The sequence below is a fragment of the Mesoplodon bidens genome (assembly GCF_964165515.1).
Source record: "Mesoplodon bidens genome assembly, chromosome: 14".
Classification (NCBI taxonomy): Eukaryota; Metazoa; Chordata; class Mammalia; order Artiodactyla; family Ziphiidae; genus Mesoplodon; species Mesoplodon bidens.
This window is the reverse complement of record NC_138170.1, coordinates 69,362,249-69,385,690: the sequence shown is the minus strand read 5'-3', so window position 1 is coordinate 69,385,690 and position 23,442 is coordinate 69,362,249. Positions and strand designations below refer to the sequence as shown.

Below are 23,442 nucleotides of genomic sequence, written 5' to 3'. Positions count from 1 at the left end.
CTTGAGGGAAGAGACAACATTTTACACACATGACTAAGTGTGGATGGCAAATTAGGAGCTCTATTTTAATGCAACAAGTACCTATTGACCCCTCTAATCTTGCAAGATTCTTAAAAGCAGCAGAGAGGAGGGGATCCCCTCTGTAATCACCGGAGGACATGGCTCCAGGCAGACCTTCCTCCCCGAAGGTGGATATCGTGTGTGGAGGGGACCCTCTGCCTTACGGGTGGAAAAGCCTGGTGAGCAGCCAGAAGCATCCTCGGCAGTTAATGAGCACGCTTTGTGACACGGCTTAGGCAGGGAGGGTGGGGTGAAGGCTCAAGGATTCACCTACGACCAGGTTATAAAGTGAGGTGTGGAGTGATTGGTGTGTTCTCATGGGGGAGTGTCCTTAAACACCCCGTCCTAACATTCAGGATGATCCTAAACAGCGGGGCCAGTTCCCTTGGTGCATGTTAACACAAGGAAGCCTGGAAGGACCAGCACACCCTCCAAGAGCTCCTCCATCACCTTCCTGTGTGGCCCCGGACCATTCGATTTCCTTGGCGTCAGTTTCCTGGGTCGTCAAGATGGCTTGTTCACTCTCTAAAGCTCTCCAACTTGCCCTAACCTTTGAATAGCAGTGGCAACATCACAGCGTCTCTGTGGGGCTAACGATTAAGTTCCTGTTGATGTCCCTCCCCTAGAGGGGATGGGGGGCCGGGCGGTTCTGCCACCCGGGGCTCTTGCTGGAGCCCCCAGTAAGTCCCTTAGTGTGAGGCCTGGTCAGAGCTGAATGTGACACGTGGATAGGGGGCCTTCCAATCCTGTCCTGCAAAGTCAGGGTGAAAATGGAGGCGCCCCGGACATTACTCGCCAACTGCAGGGTGGGCCTAGTGAAAGGCCACCCGGCTGAACCCAAGGCTGAGACTCCGCCTCTTCCTTCCCTGTGTGCATGAGATGACACGTGGAAGACACAGCGCCAGGCACAGAACTCTGGCTCAGTCAATGTCTGCTGGCCCTGGAGGCAGAACATGGAGCTTAGGAGGTGCCTCTGGAGACAGCTTGCCTGGATTCTAGTCCCTGCCACTTGCCACCCCTGTGTCCCTGGCAAAATGCTTCTCTTGTTCCAGCTGTCTCATCTGTGGACAGGGGGTGATGGTGCCAGCCATACCTTTTAGAGAAAGTCGTCAATGTGCCCAGAACGGCATGGGTGCGAGACACACAGGCGCTGGCTCATGCCATTGTCCCTTCCTTCTCTTCCTGCTGGATTTGGTCTCATAGAGCCTGTATTTACGGGAAAACTAACGAAACTGTCTGGGGCAGGTAGAGGTTCCATTTGCATTGACTAGGGAGCATAGAAGAAGGGTCTGCCTAGAGGTGGAGGTGGCAGTGGGAATTAGAGACACTCTCCTGGTTAAGAATCTTTGTCTTAAACATCAGCAAATCTGGGCAATTATTTCTCCACTGTGGTTTTCGAAGTAGGCGAATCAGGCTCTAGTTAAGGCAATTGACTCAACCCTCCCCTTCCCTTCTCTGAGCCGTCTCCCTGCTCCTCCTTTCCCAAACTTGGGATATTCTTCCTCTTCCTTGAAATTCTGCCATTTCAGCAGTCTGACATGGTGGGAAGTGGAGTTGCATCACAGTCAAGCAGATGGATGGGCTTGTCACATCCCAGCTGTGTGATCTGGGGCAAGTTACTTGACCTCTCAGTCTTCGTCCTCTGAACTGATGAACTTACATCACAGCTTGGTTGGGCGATGACACTAAAGATCACATCTGCGAACACACCTGGCACACAGCAGGCACTTAATATATGCTCGTTCCCTTCCTTTTAGAGCAAAGCCCTCTTGAAGAAGCCCACCTGGTTCTCATCACCCAGCCACATCAGTAAGCTAGACCTTCATGCATCTAACAAAATGGCTACAGCTGATTATGTGTGTAATTATCTTGTTTTCTCTGTTCTAGTATTTTCCTTCACTAACTCCCTCCTAGATGTCTTTAAGTCACTCTGTTGGCTGGTTTCTCAAGGCAGAGTTGCATTTCCTTGGTTCCTCTCCACAGGGCCTGGACAGTGCTCTCCAGACAGGGGGCGCCTCCAGGTCTCTGCTGGAGTTCCTGTCTCAGGTGTCCCTGGGTGTACCAAGCCAAAAGACCTTTGTGAGGGTAGCTCTGTGTCTACAACACATCTAGATGGTGACCTTGTCCAGGGAGCTGGCTCCCAGGAAAGCATATGCCGGGGAAGAAAGACCCAATCTCCATCATAAAATGGGGGCAGGAAAAGACCAGTTAGAAGCTAGGTGAGGTGGGCCACAGGCAGGTCAGGGTCGGCCTCGGTAAACAGAAACGTTAAACATGGGCCTCTCCCAGCTCCACCCTGGCATTAAACCCCACGGTTTGCAAAGTTTGGCTCCAGAGGCCTCCCAGTGACCCCAGTCTAACTCCCCTCCACTCTCCAGTGATGGCTGAAGGCGGGAAGATAAGCGACTCCTTGAACCAGACAAGCCCCAGGGAAATTCCATCAGCCCCCTCGGAGGCTGCAGCGGCTCCATAAATGGGCTGGGGTCAGGGTGGGATGTGGGGCGGAGGGAGGGGCGGGGAGATAAGGCCTCTGCCTTGGGGGGTGGGGGGGAGGCCAAGGCCTGCGCCTGGGGCAGGGGCGGTGCTAGGGCTAGAGGTCCCAGGGAGGCGCAGGTAGCCCTGTCCCCAGCCTGAGTTCATCGGGATGGGGTGGAAAGCCAGTGGGGATAGTTAGGGTAAAATGTGGGGCTAGCGAGCCAGGGAAAAGGAACGAGATGCCCTTCGCCTAGGGCTCCGGGGCAGGCGAATCCACCCGCCCCTGCCTCCTCCCAGCCTCTCCTTCACCGGCCTCTCCTCACTCCCTCCATCCTGGTTTTTCCTGTCTCAGCCTGCAGCCCAGTCCCCTGTGTCTCACTGTGAAACGTTCCCCCTCACCTTGGGCTCTGCCTCTCTTCCATCCTTTTCTTCCTCTTGCGCCCTCCTCCCTTGGTCCTTCAGCCCTCACATCACCCTGCTGCTCCCGTATTTCCCATCCTCTGTTCCCCTCCTCTGATGGCCGGGCTCTGGTCTCCCAGGATAGGCTGGCCGCAAAGGGTGACCCCAGAATGGTCACCAAGGCAATGAGGAAAATAGGACAAATACTGACCCGCAGTCAAGGGAAGAGGGGGACCTACAGAGGATCCCAAGCCTGGAGTCCTCCCATCCCAAGACGCTGGCCCAGAGGGGCACTCAGGCTGCCTGTCTGGCCCCCACCAAGTCTCCCTCCCAAGCAACATCTGTACCCAGCTGTTGCCCCTTCCCAGAGCTGCTCTTCCAGTGGCCCTGGGCCATGTTCTTTCTTCTAAAAGACCAACCCCATCAGGGGAGCCCCAAAGAGGGCAGAGTTCCTCAGGTAGCTGATGAGGTCAACCAGAGCCACATGGCCTGTCGCCCCCCAGTGGCCATCAACCTTTGTAGAGGCAGGAGGAGCTGCAAGGCCTGCTTTCTGAGGGAGCCTGGAGGGGCCTGACCACAAAGCCTGGGATTCTCAGGAGATGTGAGGAGAATTTCTAGAGGCTTTTAAATTCAGGACCCAGACTGAATTCTTCCTCAGTGAGGGGCTGAGCGCCTAGTGGGCCAGGATACCATCTCTGTGGGGAGGGAAGGAGACTAAGTGTCTGAGGCCTTGGACCAGGCGTGGTGGTAAAGGCGTGACCTGTAAGCTGGGACCTGAATGAAAAGCCCAGGATGTGCAGCTAATCTTGAGGCCTGCTGTGTAGACGCTCTCCCAGCCCCCAAGTCAGGTGCCGACTCTAAGGCTTTGCTCTCCTCAGGGAAACCGCAGTACCCGACACCTGAACCTCGCAAGCCAGAGGGCCCCCCAGGTGCGAGTGTGTGTGTGCGTGTGTGTACACTCCCGTGCGCATGTGCTGAGGACTCACTGCACCCCTCACCCAAGTTGGGTGAAGTGTGTCTGAGGACACTAGCTGGGGCTGCAGAGGATTCAGGCTATAACTGATTATGAACTATAACTAGGACTCAGGCTATAACTGATTATGAACTATATAACTCCTTATTCACTGGTAGTGTGCCTGGGCCCCAGGAGCTATAAGGTATGTATTAGTCATGACCCTTAAATTCATGGGGACACCCTTTTCCCGGTCTCCGCTCCCATTCACAGGCCCAAAGATCAACATTTCTAAGTGACCATTTCCCTTCCTCCCCGCGGTGGCCTCAGCTGGCACCCACTGTCCTGAGGCTGATGGGCTTCAGAGGGCAGTGCAGTTCCTCCAAGCCCACTCCCCACCCCCTAGTTACGCCCTCAGACAGGGCTTCAACCTTACCCTTTTAAGGTCCTGCATTCAGTGAGGCCTGAAGGCCGGAGGAGGGAGCCTGGTGGCTGGCACACAGTGCATATCAAGTATCTTCTTGAATAACAGTCCCATGCTAGGCTGCATGTCCCTTCCTAACCGCTACCTCTAGCAGTGCTAGGCTCCACTTATCTCAGAAAACCAAGCATGGCTATCTGGTGTCTGCCTCTTCAAAGGACCCCCTCCCCAGCAAGTCCCAGTTCTCCTCGTGGCCTCCCTTAAGGATTCTACGTGTTCTAAATGAAAGCAGTCACACCCACCCAAACCTTCACAGAGCTGGGAAACTAATAGTGCTTTCTGGAATTGGTAAACCCATCTGATGTCATGCCTGGCCCTACCCAAGCTGTCCCCCCACCATGTGGGGTAGGAGGCAGGAGGCAGATGGCGTCAGCACACGCCACCTGTTTGCAGACACACCCGGTGGGGGCGTCACCAAGCCCACCGCTTAGACCCCTGGTTTTCCAGGCGGGGTTAAGTGTGCAGAGAAGGTGTCAGAATCCTTGGCATCTGCTCTTTGTAACCGGGAGGGGCTGCAACATCTATCAGATCCTCTTCTCATCACTTTCTCTCTTAGAACAATACCCCGGGCGGTGGGAGCTTCAGGTAGGCCGAAGGTAAGCCGCCCAGCTGGGGCCTGAATATCGTTTAGTGGAGCATATGGTATTTGCATTCTGGGGAAGGCATCTTGGTGTAAAAGCGCCAACTGCAGGGGCTAAGTGCCAGCAACACCCCTTCTCCCCTCTTCTCCTTCCCTCCCGAGCCAGGCAGGCCATTGGTCTCCCTGGCCGCTAAGATTCTAGACTGTGCAGGGCCCACTCAGCCACTATGCATGTGAGGTTGGTCTCGTGCAAGTTCAAGGCCTCGCTTATGATGCTGCCCCCACCGTCATTCTAGGGGAAGATCTTTGTTTATTGATTGGTGGGGACCAAAAAGAAACAGTCTAGGATCACCCGTCCCCAGGGGATCCTGGCCAAGAAATGCGACTGCAGAGCCGTCCTGGAATGGGAAGCCCTTCCTCCCTCTAGAGCAGACAGCGGACCCTGGCCTTCTTCCACCTGACTGGCGATGGCTTCTTGTACTGATGTGGATGCTTTTCTCCTCATGAATGTGTAGTGCAGTGGTCCTCACAGTGTGGTCTTTGGACCTACAGCACCACCACCACCCAGGAGCTTGTTCGAACTGCAAATTCTCCAGCTCCGCCCCAGAGCTACTGAATCAGGTACTCTGGGGGTGGGACCCAGCTCTCCATATTTTAAGAAGCCCCCCAGGGGATACTGATTCTAAGTTTGAGAACCACTGGCATCGTCTCTTACACCTAAGAGGCCCTGGTAGGAGACCTCACTTGGTTTTCTGAACCACACATGGAGAACCTGTCCACGTGCATGTGGCTTGCTGCGATGGAATATCTGCCCAAGGAAGGTGGGCTACCGACCTCCCCCACTCCACCTGTAGCAGTCACCTGACCCCTGACAGAGGAGGCTAGGGAAGGCTAGGTTTGGAATCTACTGCATGGCTCTTCACATGCCCTTTTCTTCCAGAAGGTGCAGCAGGAATTCAGATGGCTCTAGGCATTGCCATAGCAACTGTACCTTTCCGAAGCTGTCACAGGCTACAGGAGCAGGGCGTAAGCAATGCAGAAGAGGGGGAGTCCACTGGTAGAAAAAGCACACCCAGCAGGGGAGAGGGCTGTGACAATAAATGGAACCTCAGCATGCCTGGGATTTACGAACCTGAGCTTGGTGGGGCCTCGACTTCCTCAAGACCCAGGATGCATCTGGGACCTCTCCAGGGGTCTTCACAGCTACAAATCAGCACCAGCCCACGGGGCCCACGATGCTGACAGTATATATGTCAGTTCTCTCAAAAGATCCTCTGCCTAGGTTAAAGTAGGCTGGCTCCTGAATGGTCACAGAGCAATTAAGAAGTGAGTACCCACTATAAGATGACCACCTGTGTCCCATTCCGGGTCAGGGTTGAGGAAAGGGACCCAGCTTCAAGCTTTTGATACGGGTTTGCACTCTAAAGCAGATGCAAAGCAGTCAGGAGGCACCTCAGGGGCCTTAGATAATGGTAGATATTCTAGCTCGAAAAGAAATCAACTGTAGAGAATTTATTTAAAAAATGGACCGCCCCCCACCCCGGCACCTGAGTCGTCCCTGTGGCTCTCTCCAATCCCCTTACCACCCTTAGGTGCTGGTAAACAGTGGGAGGCTGGGAGTTTGGAGCCTCTCCTGTGTTTGAAGACGTTGATGCTACTCCTTGGCAAAGGCCAGCAGAGAGTCAGCCCCGCGGGGCCAGGCAGGGCCCAGGGGACATTCGCACATGCACCTCAGCTGGCCCGAGCACCTGGCTGTTTTGAAGCCCCTGGTGCTTTTAATCTGACTGTTCGTTTGAATCTTTCTGCTCTTTAAGAAGAAAGCAGTTCATGGGAGGAACCAGGAGGCGGGGATTCTGCCCTGTCCTCGGGGGCACAGCCTACAAAGTGAGAAGTCAGGGCTGTGGGGGAAGCAGTCACCCAACAGCGTCATCTGTGAGGCCCCGGCCCAGCCCTTCCCCACCTGATCTCCCCATTGGTTGGCACTGAGCGTTCCCTCAGAACCTTCCGTTTGCTTCCTTCCCCCTTGCCCCTGCTGGCCCTCCAGGCAAGCTGGGATCCCCGTTTCCTGAGCGCGGGGGAGCACCTTTACACCAGAGAAACATGCGGTTTCTCTTTCACCAGAGCCGCTGTGGCCTCCCCGGGGCCTCAGCTCACGGCTGGTCAGTGCGGGCTCCACAGGCAGTGTGGCAGCTGCTGCGGGCCGCAGGCTCTCCCCAGGTGCGGGGGCTTCTCCTGAGGCTCACAGGGGGAGTGTTCTTTTTTACCCCTTGGGGGAAACCAGCTCCCTGGCTCCCATTATCCTTCCTGCTCTCATACATCTGGAGTGTTCCAAGCTGCGCCTGACCCTCATGCCTCGTCTTAAGACAACGAGGAGCCGGGCATGGTCCCTTATGGAATGGGAGTCACCGAGGGAGGAGGGTGCATGGAGGGAAGGATGGAGAGTGCCCCATCCCTGCTGCTCCACCCTGCCTGCTCCCTCACGAGGCTTCCGCGTGACTCTCTGAGCATGGCCATGGGGCGAGCCCATGGCCCCTGCACAGACCTCCTCAGACAGTGGGCAGGGGTCTGTAGGGGCGTGTGTTGGGGATGATGCGAGAGCCAGCTGTGCAGCCTCTCACTTCATTCCAGTCACTGCCCTTTATAAATATTTATAGCAGTCCTGCTACTAAAAATAACATCCTGGAGCCCAGGGAGGAGGAAAAAATAAATGAAAATCACTGGGAATTGGGATTGATTATCATGTGTGAGGGAGCAGAGTGGAACCCGGAGAGGGGAGAGGCTGGGCCACCGTGGCACCAGCACCTGGATGGTGCTCCCTCTGGTGGCCACGGGTCAGTGCACCTGGCCTGGCTACTCTCCTGCCCTGGCTGGAGGAGAGGGAGGAGGAGTAGGAGAGGGAGGGAAGGAGGAGGAGAGGGAGGAGGAGGAGGAGGAGAGGGAGGGAAGGAGGAGGAGAGGGAGGAGGAGAGGGAGGAGGAGAGGGAGGAGGAGGAGGGGAAGGAGGAGGGAGGAGAGGGAGGGGAAGGAGGAGGAGAGGGAGGAGGAGAGGGAGGGGAAGGAGGGGAGGAGGAGGAGAGGGAGGAGGAGGAGGAGAGGGAGGGGGAGGAGGAGAAGGAGGAGGACAAGGAGGAGGAGAGGGAGAGGAAGGAGGGGGAGGAGAGGGAGGAGGAGGAGGGGAAGGAGGAGAGGGAGGAAGAGGAGGAGAGGGAGGGGGAGGAGGAGGACGAGGAGGAGAGGGAGGAGGAGGAGGAGGAGAAGGAGGAGGAAAAGGAGGAGGAGAGGGAGAGGAAGGAGGGGGAGGAGAGGGAGGAGGAGGAGGGGAAGGAGGAGAAGGAGGAAGAGGAGGAGAGGGAGGGGGAGGAGGAGGAGAGGGAGGAGGAGGAGGAGAGGGAGGGGAAGGAGGAGAGGGAGGGGAAGGAGGAGAGGGAGGGGAAGGAGGAGAGGGAGGGGAAGGAGGAGGGGAAGGAGGAGAGGGAGGGGAAGGAGGAAGGGATGGAGGGGAAGGAAGGGAAGGAGGAGGGGAGGGAGGGGAAGGAGGAGAAGGAAGAGGCGAAGGAGGGGAAGGAGGGGAAGGAAGAGGCGAAGGAGGGGAGGAAGGGGAAGGAGGAGGGGAGGGAGGGGAAGGAGAGGGAGGAGGGGAGGGAGGGGAAGGAGGAGAAGGAAGAGGCGAAGGAGGGGAAGGAGGGGAAGGAAGAGGCGAAGGAGGGGAGGAAGGGGAAGGAGGAGGAGAGGGAGGGGAAGGAGGGAAGAGAGGGGAAGGAGGAGGGGAGAGAGGGGAAGGAGGGGGAGGAAGAGGGGAAGGAGGGGAAGGAGGGGAAGGAGAGGGAGGAGAGGGAGGGAGGGGAGGGAGGAGAGGGAGGGAGGGGAGGGAGGGGAAGGAGGGCAGAGAGGGAAAGGAGGAGAAGGAGAGGAAGGAGGAGGAGAAGGAGGGGAAGGAGGAGGGGAAGGAGGAGGAGGAGGAGGAGGAGGGGAAGGAGGGGAAGAAGGAGGAGAGGGAGTGGAAGGAGGGGAAGGAGAAGGAGGGGAAGGAGGGGAAGGAGGGGAAGGAGGAGGAGAAGGAGGGGAAGGAGGGGAAGGAGGAGGAGAAGGAGGGGAAGGAGGAGGAGAAGGAGGGGAAGGAGTAGGGGAAGGAGGGGAAGAAGGGGAAGGAAGAGGAGAGGGAGGGGAAGGAGTGGAGGGAGGGGAGGGAGAGGAGGGAGGGGAAGGAGGGGACCTCGTTGGGGCTGCAGTGTAGAGCTCTCTCCCTGCTCCCGCTTCCCGCCTGGGCTGCAGTGCAGTGGCATCAAACAGGGCGGAAGCCTAAGCAGTGAGAAAGGAAGGAGGCTATTTTTAGCACAGTGGCCAGGGTGTGAACGTTGGTAGAAGTGAGCAGGGCCTGAAGCTGTCTTTGCATGATAGAGGGAAGAAAACCTGTTGGTCTTTAAAGGTCAAAGGTCAGGAGGAAACGTGTGCCCCCATCCTGGGGAGCACCCCGATTGCTGGCAGGACGCCAGGAAGAACTCCACCAGGTCACACACACAGGAGATTCGTGCTGTTTCTTTTCTCTTTTCAACCTCCAGTAAATTCCTGTTGCAGAGATGAGACCATGCCCGCAGGGGAGTGATGAAGATGCTAGTTCATGCAGGACTGGGCGAGGTGGGGGGGTGTGCCCGAGGCAGCACCAGCAGTCCCTCCCACTTCACACCGTCTGGGCTCCCCTCGCCCCAGCGGGTGGTGACGTCTGGCAGCCTGCAAGCCTGGTCCAGGTGAGCAGCGGAAAGATGGACAGGAATGCGCCTCTGGGGGAACACCTCGCCTTCCTCCTGTCGGTGCCAGCTCACTCCATGTCCCCTGTGCCTGTGCAGGACAGATGCACTGTGACTCCCAGGCACCGCGGAGGGTCTCCGAGCAAAGGCTGCTAACGTCTGCTGGGGACAAGACAATGTGCAAGGATGGCGCTGTTGGGACGCTTACCTTTCAACTCGGGACATGCCAAGGGTGACAATACTCACACCCCCTTTTAGGGAAGGGGTCATTCTCTTTTCTGGGGGTATCTCGAGCCTTTGGAGTCCTTGCTTAGGTCACAGGGTCAGGAAATGTTTCCAGGAAAGAAAGAACTGTGTTCACAGTGCAAGGTTTGGAATGTGGTGGTTTCATGGGAAGGAGAACTGTGACTGAGGAGCAGGGCAAAGAGGTCAGAGATGTGCTGAGAAGCACTGAGTGGAAGGGAAGAAAGCCCTAGCCTCATGCCCGAAGACAGCAGGACTTAAGGGTCCACCTGAGCGTGCAGGCTTTTCATTTGACTCTCCACTAGTGGTGAGTTTCTCAATATTCCTCCTGGGGTCAGAGGGCAGCACTAGGAGCCGAGGATCCAGCTCCGATTCCAGTTCTGGCACCAAGCTCCTGGGTGGTGGGCCTTATTTTCCTCATGTGCACGAAGAGGGGTGGGCCAGGTGGCAGACACACCTTTCCTCGTCCCCCAATTCCTGTGCGCCCGGAGGAGAGGGGCTCTGAGAGGCTCCCCGAGGGCAAGTCAGCTCCTGACTGCCTCATGGCTGCGGCAGCCAAGGCCTGCTGTCAGGAAGGGCCTGGTGTGCATGTGCAGTGAGTTCGGGGAGAAGCCTGCCCCAAGCCTTGGAGGGTCCGTGATTCCCAGGGCGGCGAGAGAATTTCCGCAGCTCGCACGGCCCATCTTTAGCTTGTACGATCCCTGAGTGAGTGGAGGCTCAGAGACAGCAGGTCTTGGAGGGCCAGCAGGACGGAACCAACGGGCTGGTGCAGACGGGGGAAGGCGGGGGGGTCAGGAAAAGCCCAGAGGCTGCTCCAGGATAAGACCGCTGAGAAGGGCCTGGGAAAGTTCCTTTTCTGGATCATGGGCTGCAGCCCTGGCTTTTCTGCCTGGAAGATCTGTAACTGAGGAAGGTGGCCTCACTTTTGAACACAAGAGGTGGGGGAAGGGAGGGAAGAAAAGACTGAAAAATAAAGAGAAATCTCAAGGCTGCACCAAAGGCATCTATCCTTGAAAGAACCCTTCTCTTGAACAGATTAGTTGTCCAATTATTTTCGTCCCTTCCTTTCAGAGTGCAGCGCATGCCCCGAAACTGCAATACCTTGGAACTGGAACTAGATAAAAGTTAAGGTCCTGAGATGGAAGAGTGTGAAAGACTAATTCCTAAAGGCAATGGGCATTTGCCTGTGAGGAAATCTGCACGTCTATCAATTTTCTTTAGAAAGTGGGAAGGTGCAGCTTGGCCAGGCATCACGGGGAACAACTTGGTCGGCTTTGCAGAGTCAGCGTGACCCGCGCGGGCTGTGGTTTGGACCCCCAGAGAGAAATGATGGTGGCTAGGGGAAATCACGAGCAAGGAGGCCACAGCAGCCCTGGGAGTGATCTCTGACACCCGCTCCCGGAGCCGGTTTCAGCCAGCGGACTGTGGCCTGCCACCTGCATCCCAACACAGGGGACACCAAGGCCTGCCTGAGGCCCAGGCCCACAGCAGTGCAGGACGGGTCCGGGCCTGGAAATGCGGCCCAGCCAGTAGGCTGGCAGGGCTGAGCAAAGAGGAGCGGCTGGGCTCATAAAGGAAACCCCAGCTTGGATCTCATGCGTCGGGGTGGCTCTGGCTTGGGAAGTGTGATGGAGGAAAGGGAGGAGGGAAAGGGGCCGTGGGGCGGGCAGAGAACACTGTACTCACCCGCGCTTCCTCTCTGTCCCGGCTCCTCCGCTAACCTGTGCAGCACAGACACAAACGATATACTGAGGTCACAGTCGGGGTCTCTTCGCCACCCGGATGTTCACCTGGGGCCTCCCTGACCCATGGGCTCCTGGGCTTGCCTCTCCCCTTTCGCTCCTCGTAGGTCGACTTTGCCCGACCAGGTATGAAAACAGACGGGAGTCACCCAACCTACAGCCAGCAACTGCAACTGGCCTAATAGAGCCATGGAAACAAGTGCCTCTCAGAAGGAGGAAGACAATAATACTAAAATAGAAAGGAATCTACCTTAAACCTAAGGAGCAGTTACATGAGGGGGCACAGCCAGTGTGGTTCTGAAAGTGAACAAGGTGAAAATGGTCTAAACTATGATAGGAGCAGTAGTTCCTTCCCGCAGACGTATCTGCTTGGGATACTAAATCATACTCTTGTTCACCCTGAAATCTTGAACCATCGCCTGGACCCTCAAAAGCCTGTATCTATTCTCACCAAGGACCACTGCTGTCAGTCTACCAGACACGCACTAGCGTTAAGCGTGCAAACTGGATTTATAGCTCCCAACACCGTGGGGGCAGGTTCTGGGAGAGGGGATTCTGAAGGACACAGGGACATAAAAGCTGAGACGAATTTAGGGCTCTGAAGTAATATGGGGGAAGTTATGTTAGCCTGCGTTTCATCTATATAGTCTTGGTTATAAGTACTGACCCCTCAAGGTGAGGGGATGCAAAGTGGGAATCCAGCAGAGCAGAAGCATTCCCCAGGGTGCAGCCAGACAGGGAGCCAGGGTAGGCAGGGAGAGGCCGAGGTAGAGGTGAATGTGGTTGGGAAGTCTGGCTGGGTCGTGAGTTCTTCAAAAGCGCCCATTTGGCTCTCACAGTTTTTACACTGAGCAGACTAGGCCTGACAGGGTGCTGACCCAGTTGTGTTCGTAGTATGTCAGCATGATTTCAACCCCAAAGAAGCCAATCGTCCTCTCTTTCTGGTTGATACTTCTTGCCCTCCAGTGCCCAGGTGACAGCGGTTACTGCTACCGCAGTCTACAGGAAACTCTCACGCCCAAATCACAGTGGAGCATCAGGAGGTCCACCCAGAAAAACACTCGGCTTTAGAACTATACCCACGTAACAGCCACACGTTAGCTATAGGGACATATCCTAGGACCTATACAATGTGGAGAGTCAAACATGCTTTTGAAACCCTTCCCATCTCTCACCCCAACTCTTAATACTCTTCCCCTTGGGGATGACACCTAAAAGCCACAGAAACAGAAATTCAGGCATTCTCACGAAAAGATTTCACCCAGACATGCAAAGCAAGAGGTGCAAAGAAAGAAGAGATGTTGACAGGGCAACACAGGTGCCAAGACAGAGGGACCCTGAGGGTACCAGGTACCAGTCAAGGGAAACCATACCCAGTCCATGTGAGAGACACAGCCTACACCCAGACTTGAACCGGGTCTAAGGCTACAGTCTGTGGTCAGGGCAAGGCCCAGGTGGTCAAGGCACAGTCCTCTGTGTGCTTCGGGGGAGCGGGGCAGACGGAGGAAAGGCCATGGGAAAAGCTATTGGGAAGGGAGGGGGGTATAAGGGAAGAGAGGCCAAAGAAGCAGCTGTTATGTCTTCAGCCAAGAACATTCCACATGAATGCCGGGATCTGGTTGGACTGTGTGTGCATGCATGCATGTGTTTGCAGCATGTGTTTACATAAGCGTAAATCTATCTCTGTGTGTCTCCTCTTCTCTTCACCTCTTGCACTGCAACCCTCCTGCCTTCTTCCTAGTCCCCCATCGGTATGCGGAAGTCCGTCTCCTCTCCATTTCTTTGCAGCATTTCTAGATGTTTCAAACACCGCTGCCCTCTACTGCTGACCTTTTGACGGCCATGCCAAATACATCATTCTCAGCAATTCATCATAGCTATCGTCCGCTTTCTCCCAGGCCTCGCTCTGACTCACTCGATGATTTCAGCACCTGGAGTACGTTTTTCTTCTCCCCGTTTCTTCCTTGGCAATTCCAGTGTCCTTGCTGACAAACTCCAAAGACCTCACTCTCTTATCCACACCAGCCACTATGGGTAAAAGCTCTGGACGCCCCCCTCCCAAGATGCTCCCCCTTTCCCATCACAACTTCCTTTCCCGTATCCACTTCTTTCCACCCTTCCTTAAGATTTCTCTCCCTTCACGTGGTCTCGCAGTCTGCTCAGACTAAAGCATGGGCACTGGCGTTAGAGACACCTGGGCTGAGTCCAGGTTCTGCCTCATGTTGTTTAACCACCCTGAGCCCTGTCTAGAATCCTTTCCTCATGGGGCCGTGGAATCAAACGGGAAGAGTGTGTTACGTGCAGAGCATCCAACAGGCACCCGAGAGAGCTGGGCCGGCTCCATCTCACGCTCCACAGCCTCCTCAGGGCAGCCACCCACTTCTCTCCCTGACAAAGTGCTCTCCTGCACACCACCCTGTTTATTTCCTTACGTTTATGAATCTACTGACATCCCACTACACACCAGGCACTGTTCTAGGCACTGGGGATACAACCTGAACAAAACAGACCGAAGTCTCTACCTTGTGGAGCTTATGTTTTGAAGGAATCCAGCAACTGGACGTATTAATACATCACAGAAATAACAGCTAAGTCTCAAATGTCCAAAGAGAATGGTGGTATCTGTTCAGGGTAACATAGAAACATGAAGATTAAGAGAATGAAGTCTGGAGTGAGAAAGACCTAGTTCAAATCCAGTCTTTACCACTTAATAGCTAGTTGATCTAACTTTCTCTGAGCCTATCTCCTCATTGGTAAAGTGGGGTTATCATTGTATTACATAACTCACCAGGTTGTTGAGGACTGAATGAGATTATACGTGGCAATCATTTAGCCCAGCTCTCTGGAACATACGTTATTAAGGTTCTATATACAACAAAACGAGAGCATTACTGTCCCGTGCTGACGCCTTTCTCTATTGCTTTCAATCCCTCCGAGAAGCCACAGAACCATTTGGCTATTCTGTCCACGACAATCTCTGCCTTTTCAGAAACTCTTCTTGTATTTATAATCATAGGCTCAAAGTCTGATGACTAACTTTTCCTGCCACTTCCTTTTATCTCCTATTTATTTTGCGTATCTTAATTTTGCTCTCCTAACTATACTATAAACTCCTTGAGGCAAGGGGTCACGTTTGGAGTTTTAATTGTATCTACTTCCTGTATCCCATCCATGTATCATCGTGTCAGGAGATCAGAAAGCTTTTCTTGATCCACTGACACAACCACCTCTGGGAAAAACTTGATGGTCAGTTGGGAAAAGTAGGGAGAAGGATCCGTGGGGGTCTGAAAGCTTTGGGGAAGGTGGCATCAGGAAGGCGGGCAGAAACAAAAGGGAGAGGGGGACTTGGTTCAGGGGCCAGGGCTCTGGCTCCCATCCAGACTAGGGGTCCTGTGGAGCCGCCTTTACCTCTGTCTTTCCCATTCTGCATCTTCTCTTCTTCTTCCTCTGCACGTTCCCCTGCTGTGAAAACAAGTCCAAGGAGGCCAGTGACCCTTCAGCACAGTAGACGCACAGGAGGAGGGAGAAGCGAGTAGCTCAGGAGGCTTGGGGTGAAACCCTAGCTAAAAGCTCATGGCTTCAGGTCTCCAAGGGTGCTGACATCACCTAGTCTGCACCCTGTGTGGTCCATGCCCCAGCATCATGTCCCCATAAGCCCTGAGCACAGAGCAGTGCAGTCTGATGTCACCCACCCAGCTTCTGGCTCTATTGCTGGCTTCTCTGAGGTGAGGATATCTACTAGGTACAGGGCTAATACCTTGCATTCAGGTTCAAGAAAACAATGATAAAAGTGTACAGTAGGGAATACCTAGATGAACACTGGCTTTCGTTAAAAAAAAACCAAACAAACAAAAGACTGGTTTTACCTGATGACAAACTTAGAATGACTGAACAGTGCAAAGCGGCTGTGTGGAAAAAAGCTAATGCCATCTGAGGCTGCTTTCCCTGGGGCCTGCTCAGGGAGGTGGCAGAGCTCACTGCGAGGGGGGCGGAGTGGGGGGCAGGGGGAAGACCCCTTGCAACGTGGAGACGTGCTCAGCCCTGGGAACTCACTTTGAACCAGGGCCTTGCAACACTTGGGCACACGGGATGCTCAAGTGAAACCCACGTCATGTGAGGAACGGCTGAAGGAACTGTGAACAGCTGCCTGAAGAGGAGAGGCTGCGGGAGAGCCACGTGATCTGCCATCAAATACTGGAAAGGCTAACATGAGAGGAGGGACTGAGCTCACTCTGGGTAGCTTTAGAGGGTGGAATGAGGATCAATTTGCTATAGAAAGGCAGATTTTGGCTCCCTGATAAGGAAGAACTTCCTAGTGAGGAGAGCTGGTCATGAATGAACTCGCTGGAAATATTCAAACAGAAGAATTTTATATCAGGCAGCAAGCTGGATGAAATGACTTCCAAGATCCTTTCCAACTCTAAGAGTCCATCATTTGTGAAAAGATTTCAGAAAAGATGAGGAGGGTAAGCTATGGATATAAACAGTATGTCCACGCCGTACAGAATACATGGAAGATAATTTGAGCACCTAATCTTATCCTCATGAAAATCTCGACAGTGATGGTAAAAACAGGTTGGGGACTTCCTGGGGACGCAGTGGTTAAGAATCTGCCTGCCAATGCAGGGGACGTGGGTTCGAGCCCTGGTCCAGGAAGATCCCACGTGCTGCGGAACAACTAAGCCCGTGCACCACAACTACTGAGCCTGCGCTCTAGAGCCCGCAAGCCACAACTACTGAGCCCGCATGCTGCAACTACCGAAGCCCGCCCACCCTAGAGCCCGTGCACCACAACTACTGAAGCCTGCGCGCCTAGAACCCGTACTCCGCAACAAAAAGCAGCCCCCGCTCGCCACACCTAGAGAAAGCCCACGCGCAGCAATGAAGACCCAACACAGCCAAAAACATAAATTAAAAAAATTAAAAAAAAAACCACGTTGCTGTTGGGCTCTTCCACTCACTGAGAAACTGGCAGCCTTGCATGTAAAGGGAGTTTACCTCTGTGTTTGATAGAGATACTGTGCCATGTGTGGGCCTAGTCCACATCTACTGTGGACTTCAGGGCTTGGGAGAGTGGAGCATCAGTGAAAGGGGCCCTCGTGGGATTGCAGACGTGATCCCTTGTCCTGTGCGGGGATAAGGCCAGTGTGGTGGTAAGAGCATCAGCTTAATGTTCAGACCTGAGCTCTAGGACCAGCTTTGCCCCTTCAAGCTGTGTAACTTTAGGCAAATCTCTCTTCTGATAATCACTCACTGCATTTCTAAAGTAAGGGGAGTGGACAATGTGATCTCTAAGGTACCTTTCAAATACATTACATAGTTTTGATAAAACTATCCTTTCGTACTAGGAGAGATTGCTGAGTATCCCCATACTCTTACTTATTATGAAGCTGTTTGGTCTCTATGTGCTTTGTGTTTTATGATGTCTAGTTACCTCCCAAACTAGTGTGATGAGCTCACGAACCACTCATTTTGCACAAACCCTAATATGTGGCCATGAGGCATGAGTGTGGTTAATTTCCATGGCCTGAAATCCCCTAAGAAATTCCCTCCAGAAGTGGGATTTCTGGCATCTGTGGGGAGCTATGTTAGGGAAGGGACTTTCTAATCACCCATGAGGTCATCTCAAAGGTGGCCATCTCTTCTGTTTCTGTGTGTGTGGAGGGGAGCAGTGCTTCTAAAAGGGATTGAGAAATGGTACCAGAACGGAGACAGTGTTACTGTAATGCTGCCTGAACAGGAGAACTGGCATCTTAACTGTACTGAAAAAACCAACACAGGCCACACACTTATTCTCTTCTAAATGAAAACAGCAGATCTGAGAGCGAAGCCGTGGGCCAGACCTTGGCCTGGTCCCATGACAACACTAAAGGCATATGCTTTCTCCTACAAAGGTCTGAAGGAGTACACAAGGCTCGCCTTCCCTAAGCGCAGGCACAGATGATTTCAATGTATTGTGTTTGAATAAGTACATGTGTCTGAATAGCCCACGGAAAACCTGCTTTATATTTTTATTCAATAACCTTGTTAAGCTAGTTCAAGGTATCCAAAAGCATTACATTAGGTGGAAAGACACAAAAGAGGGCCATCTGTATGAGTGACCCACAGCACTTAGGAAGGGAATCTGTTTGTTTAATATATAACACGGGAATCTGACCACCATAAAAAAGATTAGCAAAATATCTGACGGCTTCAAAACTGATGTAATCATGGGGATTCTTGAAGACATGCTGATATGGGAATGGCCTTCTATTTTTTCTTTCCTTCCCGGGTATTATGTAAGGGGAAATGCGCCATGAGGTAAGGGTCTCTGGAAAATCACTGAAATAGCTAAGAGACAGACAGACTGAGAAAGAAGTCATAGATAAGATGAACATGAGGAACGAAGGAAGCAACAGACTCAGGTCATGAACTTCCAGTGAAATCAGAGCCTCGTCATGGACAAAAGGAGGGAATAGGGTTTCAAAACCAAATAAAATAGGAGAGAGCAGAAAGGCAGCCGGGAGAAAGTCCAGAAGCTTTTGCAGCTGATGCGGTTCCAGTGATCCAGGAAAGCTCTGGAGCGAGACAGCTGAGCAGGCCTAAGGAAAGAGCAGCTGTGGAGGAAGCACAGATGGAAGACAAATTAAGTGAGGAAGGGGCCTAACTGAGCTGAATTTCTTTAAAGTCGGAACTGTGTTTGCTCCATAGGGCATACTCTGAAGAGGAACCTAAACGTGTGATTATCTCTCTGTGATCACGTGTGGGAGAGAGGCTCCCGGGAGGAAGGCATCCAGCGCATCCCTGGAAGGCAAGCAGACCGCGTGGTGAAACGAGGGAGACGCTTTACCACGCAGTGAGGCAGCGAGGAGGGCGCGGAGGGGGAGGTGGGAGGCTGGGCGGGCGCTGTGGGCGTCACCTGAGTGGAGCTCCTTCACCAGGGATGACATGGTGCTGGTGATGGAGTCAGCGGCCACCAGCAGGTCACTGCGGAGGTCTCTCCTCGTACCTGAGGGCAGTCAGAGCAGATGGCGATGCCGGGTGGGTCGGGGGGAGAGAGCTGAGCGAAAGCCTCGGTCGGTGGGGCCCTGGGACTCAGGGCAGAACTCCTAGGGGGAGATGGGCCGAGCAGCCCTGCCCGCTCCCAGGCCCTCAGGAGCACGGGTACCCAGGTCTGTGGTCCTCCTCCCTCTTCTCTACCTGACGAGCAGGACCCTGTCAACTCCATACTTCTCAGCCACAATCAAAGGAGGTGGATTCTAGAACAAATGCTCAGGCAGGACTTACTCGCCAGCTCCACCTCCCTGCTCTTGTCTCCGCCCCAAGAAGACTTCCTGAGCTGCCTTGTCTTCCCCCAACCACATAACATCGCTGGCCGTTAGCTCCACGGACAAGGAGGCTTCAGCAAGGTCCTGTTTTAGAGTTCCACTCCTTCTCTTGTTTGCTCTAAAGACTTTCCAGGCCGAGCACCCGACTTCGGGAATGCTTCCATCCAATTCCTCCAGAGGAGGCAAAGCCCAGAGGACAAGGCACTTCCCACAACCCAGAAAAAAGCGCAGACGCCCAGGAGGCCTGTACTTCGCACATGTACAAAGCCTGCAGACCTCCCGTTGCAGACCAGCCCATCTAATGAGAAGGGGTCAGCGCTTGACTTATTTTTACTGTATGTGAAAACCTGATCATTTCAAGCGAAGTGCACAAAAGAAACTGGGAAAACCTCTGTAGGAATCTTGTCCACGTTTTCAAACCCCCTCAGCGCTCCATTATACTCTGCTCCCGGACTCACCCTGGGCGAAGGCCTCCTGCACGTCCCCGCCAACTCCGCTCAGCGGGTCCTGCGGGCAGTGGGTGGGTGTGGAGCCAGCGGAGGTGGAGTGCACGGGCATGGGCATCGGACGGCCGCCTCCGTGAGTGGGCGACGTCTGCGGCGATCCTGTGGCCTGAGCCTGGGAGAATCAAAGAGATAAAACATGTCATCTCAGGTGCCTTACCTCTTTGAGGAAGGGGAAAGTCCTTTTTTTCAGTCAACCTGAGCCAGCCCAGGGCTTCAGTTCAGTGGTGCAAGGCAGTGCACGATCACATTTGAAAGGAGGGAGTCAGGCTGCCTCCAGCACTGGTGAGAGGAAGAAAAGGGAAGGAAAGGGAGAGAACAAAGGGGGAGGAGGGAGAAGAGGCAGCAGGAACACTGAAGAAGGGACTAGAAGCGGGAGGGAAAGGGGCAGAGGCGTGCACAGGGAGGGGGCCTTCCAGGTGGACAGATGGAGTAGCTGGTTGGAGGATCTGGGAGGCGCTGGGGTCACCCGGCTGGGAAAGAATATACAAACATCTCTGAGTTCTGTTCGCAAACACATTCAGGTGCATTATTTCATTTGATCCTCGTAACAACTTGTGAGTAGAAGGGGCACATGTTTTTTGTATCCATTTTACACAAGAAAAACAAGGATGAAGAGAGGAAGAGCTCTGTGTCAGGCTGCACGGCTCGTCAGCGGGAGATGCTGGAACAAGCCCTTCTACTTCAAGGGCAATGACACGTGTTCTGCGCCTCTGCAGCTGCCAGGCCACAGGGAGCGCGCCTGAGTTTGTGGGTCAGGAGTCTAGCTGCAGGCTGTTCCCAGGAGCCCGGTCATCTGGCCCGTCATGCTGCACTCGTCAAGCACACACAGTGAGGTCTTCTGTGAGCCGTCCCGTGGGGACTAGGTGAGAATGGACACACGTTTAGTGGAAACCAAACTTTCCTTGCGAGGCTCTGCCTCAGTTTTGGAGAAAGCGTGCAGCAATGGGATAACATTTTTAAACTCCAGGTAAAGGGAGCTCGCTGAGATTTGGGCTCTGCTGCTCCTCAGAGGAAGGGCAACTGAGGGTGGCATATAGACCGGGGTTTTCTTTGGAAGCAAAACTGGGAAAATATAAGCCAAAGTGTGCAAATGAGTTCAAAGGAAGATAATTATCTTTGGGGATCTGGCTCAGAAACCCCACGTACAAACAGAACCTGCCACCTCGAACAGGCTGACAGGCTGTGTGCACAAAGCCCCAGCTCAACGCTTCAGTGTGAGCGCCGGACCAAACAGAAATGGTCTGTTCTCCATAGTTCTTGCTTTGATTCGTGTCTGTGTGTTTTAATTTGAGAAACTTAAAAAATACAGAAAGCTTAAAAGTAGAACATAATAGACCACTCAAATTGATAATTAATATTGTGTCAAATTTATTCCAACCCAAAAACACTACAGATAAATCTGAAGACCCCTTTGACTACTAATTCTTTCCGGTCCCCTCCTCTCTTCCCTTCAGAGGCAGCCACTGTCAAAGGTTTTGGTGTGAAACTTTTTACCTATGTGTACATATGTAATTATGAATAATATATGACATTTCGTGCCTTTAAATTTTGCATGAACGGGTATCATACTGCACATATCATTTTGCAATTTGCTTTTATCATCTAGCACACTTTAAAAAAATGTTATTGAAGTATAGTTGATTTACAATGTTGTGCTTAATTTCTGCTGTACAGCAAAGTTAGCATACTTTTTGAGATCTTTCCATGATAAAAATAAATATGAACTTAGACTCTTACCTCACATTATATACAAAAACTAACTTAAAATGGATCATTCCAAATATAAGAACTAAAATTATAAAACTCTTAGAGGGAAAGATTAGACAATGACTTTTCAGATATGACATAAAAAGTCTATATTACAAAAGAAAAACAGATAAATTTGACTTCATTAAAATTAAAAACTATTTTTAAAGGACACCTTTAAGAAAGTGAAAAAAACTCAGAGGATGGGAAAAATTTTTGCAAATCATATATCTCATAAGGGACTTATATTAGGAATATCTACACAACATTGTAAATCAACTATACTTCAATAAAAAAATTAATTAAAAAAAGAATATATAAAGATCTCTTGGGAATTCCCTGGTGGTCCAGTGGGTAAGACTTTGTGCTCCCAATGCACAGGGCCCGGGTTCGATCCCTGGTTGGGGAACTAGATCCCACATGCATGCCACAACTAAGAGTCCACATGCTGCAACTAAGAAGTCCGCAAGCTGCAAGGAAGATCCCGTGTACCGCAACTAAGACCTGGCGCAGCCTAAATAAATAAATAAGTATTAAAAAAAAAGATCTCTTACACTCAATGATAAAAGGACACGTAACCTAATTTAAAAATAGGCAAAGGATCTGAATGGACATTTCTCTAAAGAAGATATGCAAATATCCAATAAGCATATGAAAAGATGCTCAATATTATTGGCCATTAGGGAAATGCAAATCAAAACCATAATGAGCGGGACTTCCCTGGTGGTGCAGTGGTTAAGAATCTGCCTGCCAATGCAGGGGACACAGGTTCGATCCATGGTCCGGGAAGATCCCACATGCCGTGGAGCAACTAAGCCTGTGTGCCACAACTACTGAGCCTGTGTGCCACAAATACTGACGCCTGTGCGCCGCAACAAGAGAAGCCACTGCAGCGAAAAGCCCACGCACCACAACGAAGAGCAGCCCCTGCTCGACGCAACTAGAGAAAGCCCGCACACAGCAACGAAGACCCAATGCAACCAGAAAAAAAAAGAGTGTCGGGGAGGGCATGGAGAAAAGGGAACCCTTGCACACTACTGGTGAGAAGGTAAACTGGTGCAGCCACTAGGCAAAGCGGCATTTTTCCTCAAAAAATGAAAAATAGAACAACCATATGATCCAATAATCCCACTTCTGTGTATATATCCAAAGAAAATGAAAACAGGGACTTCCCTGGTGGTCCAGCAGTTAAGACTCCGTGCTCCCAATGCGGGGGCCCAAGTTTGATCCCTGGTCAGGGAACTAGATCCCACAACTAAAGATCCCACATGCTGCAACTAAAAAATCCTGCATGCGGCAACTTAAAGATCCCACACGCTGCAACGAAGATCCTGCATGCCACAACTAAGACCTGGCACAGCCAAATAAATTTAAAAAAAGAAAAGAAAATGAAAACAGAATCTTGAAGAGATATTTGAACCCCATATACACTTGTTCACTGCAGCATTATTCACAATAGCTAGGACATGCAAACAACCTAAGTGTCCATCAACAGATAAATGGGGGCTTCCCTGGTGGCGCAGTGGTTGAGAGTCCGCCTGCCGATGCAGGGGACGCGGGTTCGTGCCCCGGTCTGGGAAGATCCCACATGCTGCGGAGCAGCTGGGCCCGTGAGCCATGGCCGCTGAGCCTGCGCATCCGGAGCCTGTGCTCCGCAATGGGAGAGGCCACAACAGTGAGAGGCCCGCGTACCGCAAAAAAAAAAAAAAAAAAAAACAGATAAATGGATAAAGAAGATATGGTATATATGTACAATGGAATATTATTCAGCCATGAGAAAGAAGGAAATCCTGCTGTGTTATTTATGGTGGATGAAATAAACCAGACAAAGAAAGACAAACACTTCATGGTATCATCAATATGTGGAATCTAAAAAAAAGTCACACTCGAGTGAAACTGAGAGTAGAAAAGTAGTTGCCAGGGGCTGAGTGGTGGGGGAATGGGGAGAGGTTGGTAAAAGGGTGTAAACTTCCGGCTAAAACATAAGGTCTGAGGATCTAATATTACATGGTGACTACAGTTGGTAATATACTATTGTATAGTTGAAATATGCTAGGAGAGAACAACTTAAATGTTCTCACACACACACAAAAGATAAATATGTGAGGTGATAGATATGTTAATTAACTAGATGGGGAAATCCTTTCACCATGTATAGGTTTATTAAGTAAGTCTCTACAATGTATACTTTAAATATCTTACAATC

At 52.4% G+C, this 23,442-nt stretch overlaps 1 protein-coding gene across 11 annotated transcripts in view; it reads right to left on the bottom strand.

Moving 5' to 3' along the window:
• Positions 1-9,166: 9,166 nt before the first annotated feature.
• Positions 9,167-23,442, bottom strand: part of DTNB (dystrobrevin beta) — a 283,356-nt gene continuing 269,080 nt past the window's right edge. For 7 of the 11 annotated variants that reach the window (XM_081253605.1, XM_081253611.1, XM_081253616.1 and 4 more), the window contains 5 exons: positions 19,443-19,602; positions 18,576-18,665; positions 15,086-15,139; positions 11,622-11,656; positions 9,167-9,783 (listed from right to left, as the gene is read on the bottom strand). In XM_081253605.1, coding sequence (XP_081109731.1) covers positions 11,652-11,656; positions 15,086-15,139; positions 18,576-18,665; positions 19,443-19,602 — 309 coding nt within the window. In that variant the 3' untranslated portion in view covers positions 9,167-9,783; positions 11,622-11,651. Of the gene's footprint in view, positions 9,855-11,621; positions 11,657-15,085; positions 15,140-18,575; positions 18,666-19,442; positions 19,603-23,442 lie in introns of all 11 variants that reach the window. The other 4 variants (XM_081253610.1, XM_081253609.1, XM_081253612.1 and 1 more) reach the window with 4 other exon arrangements.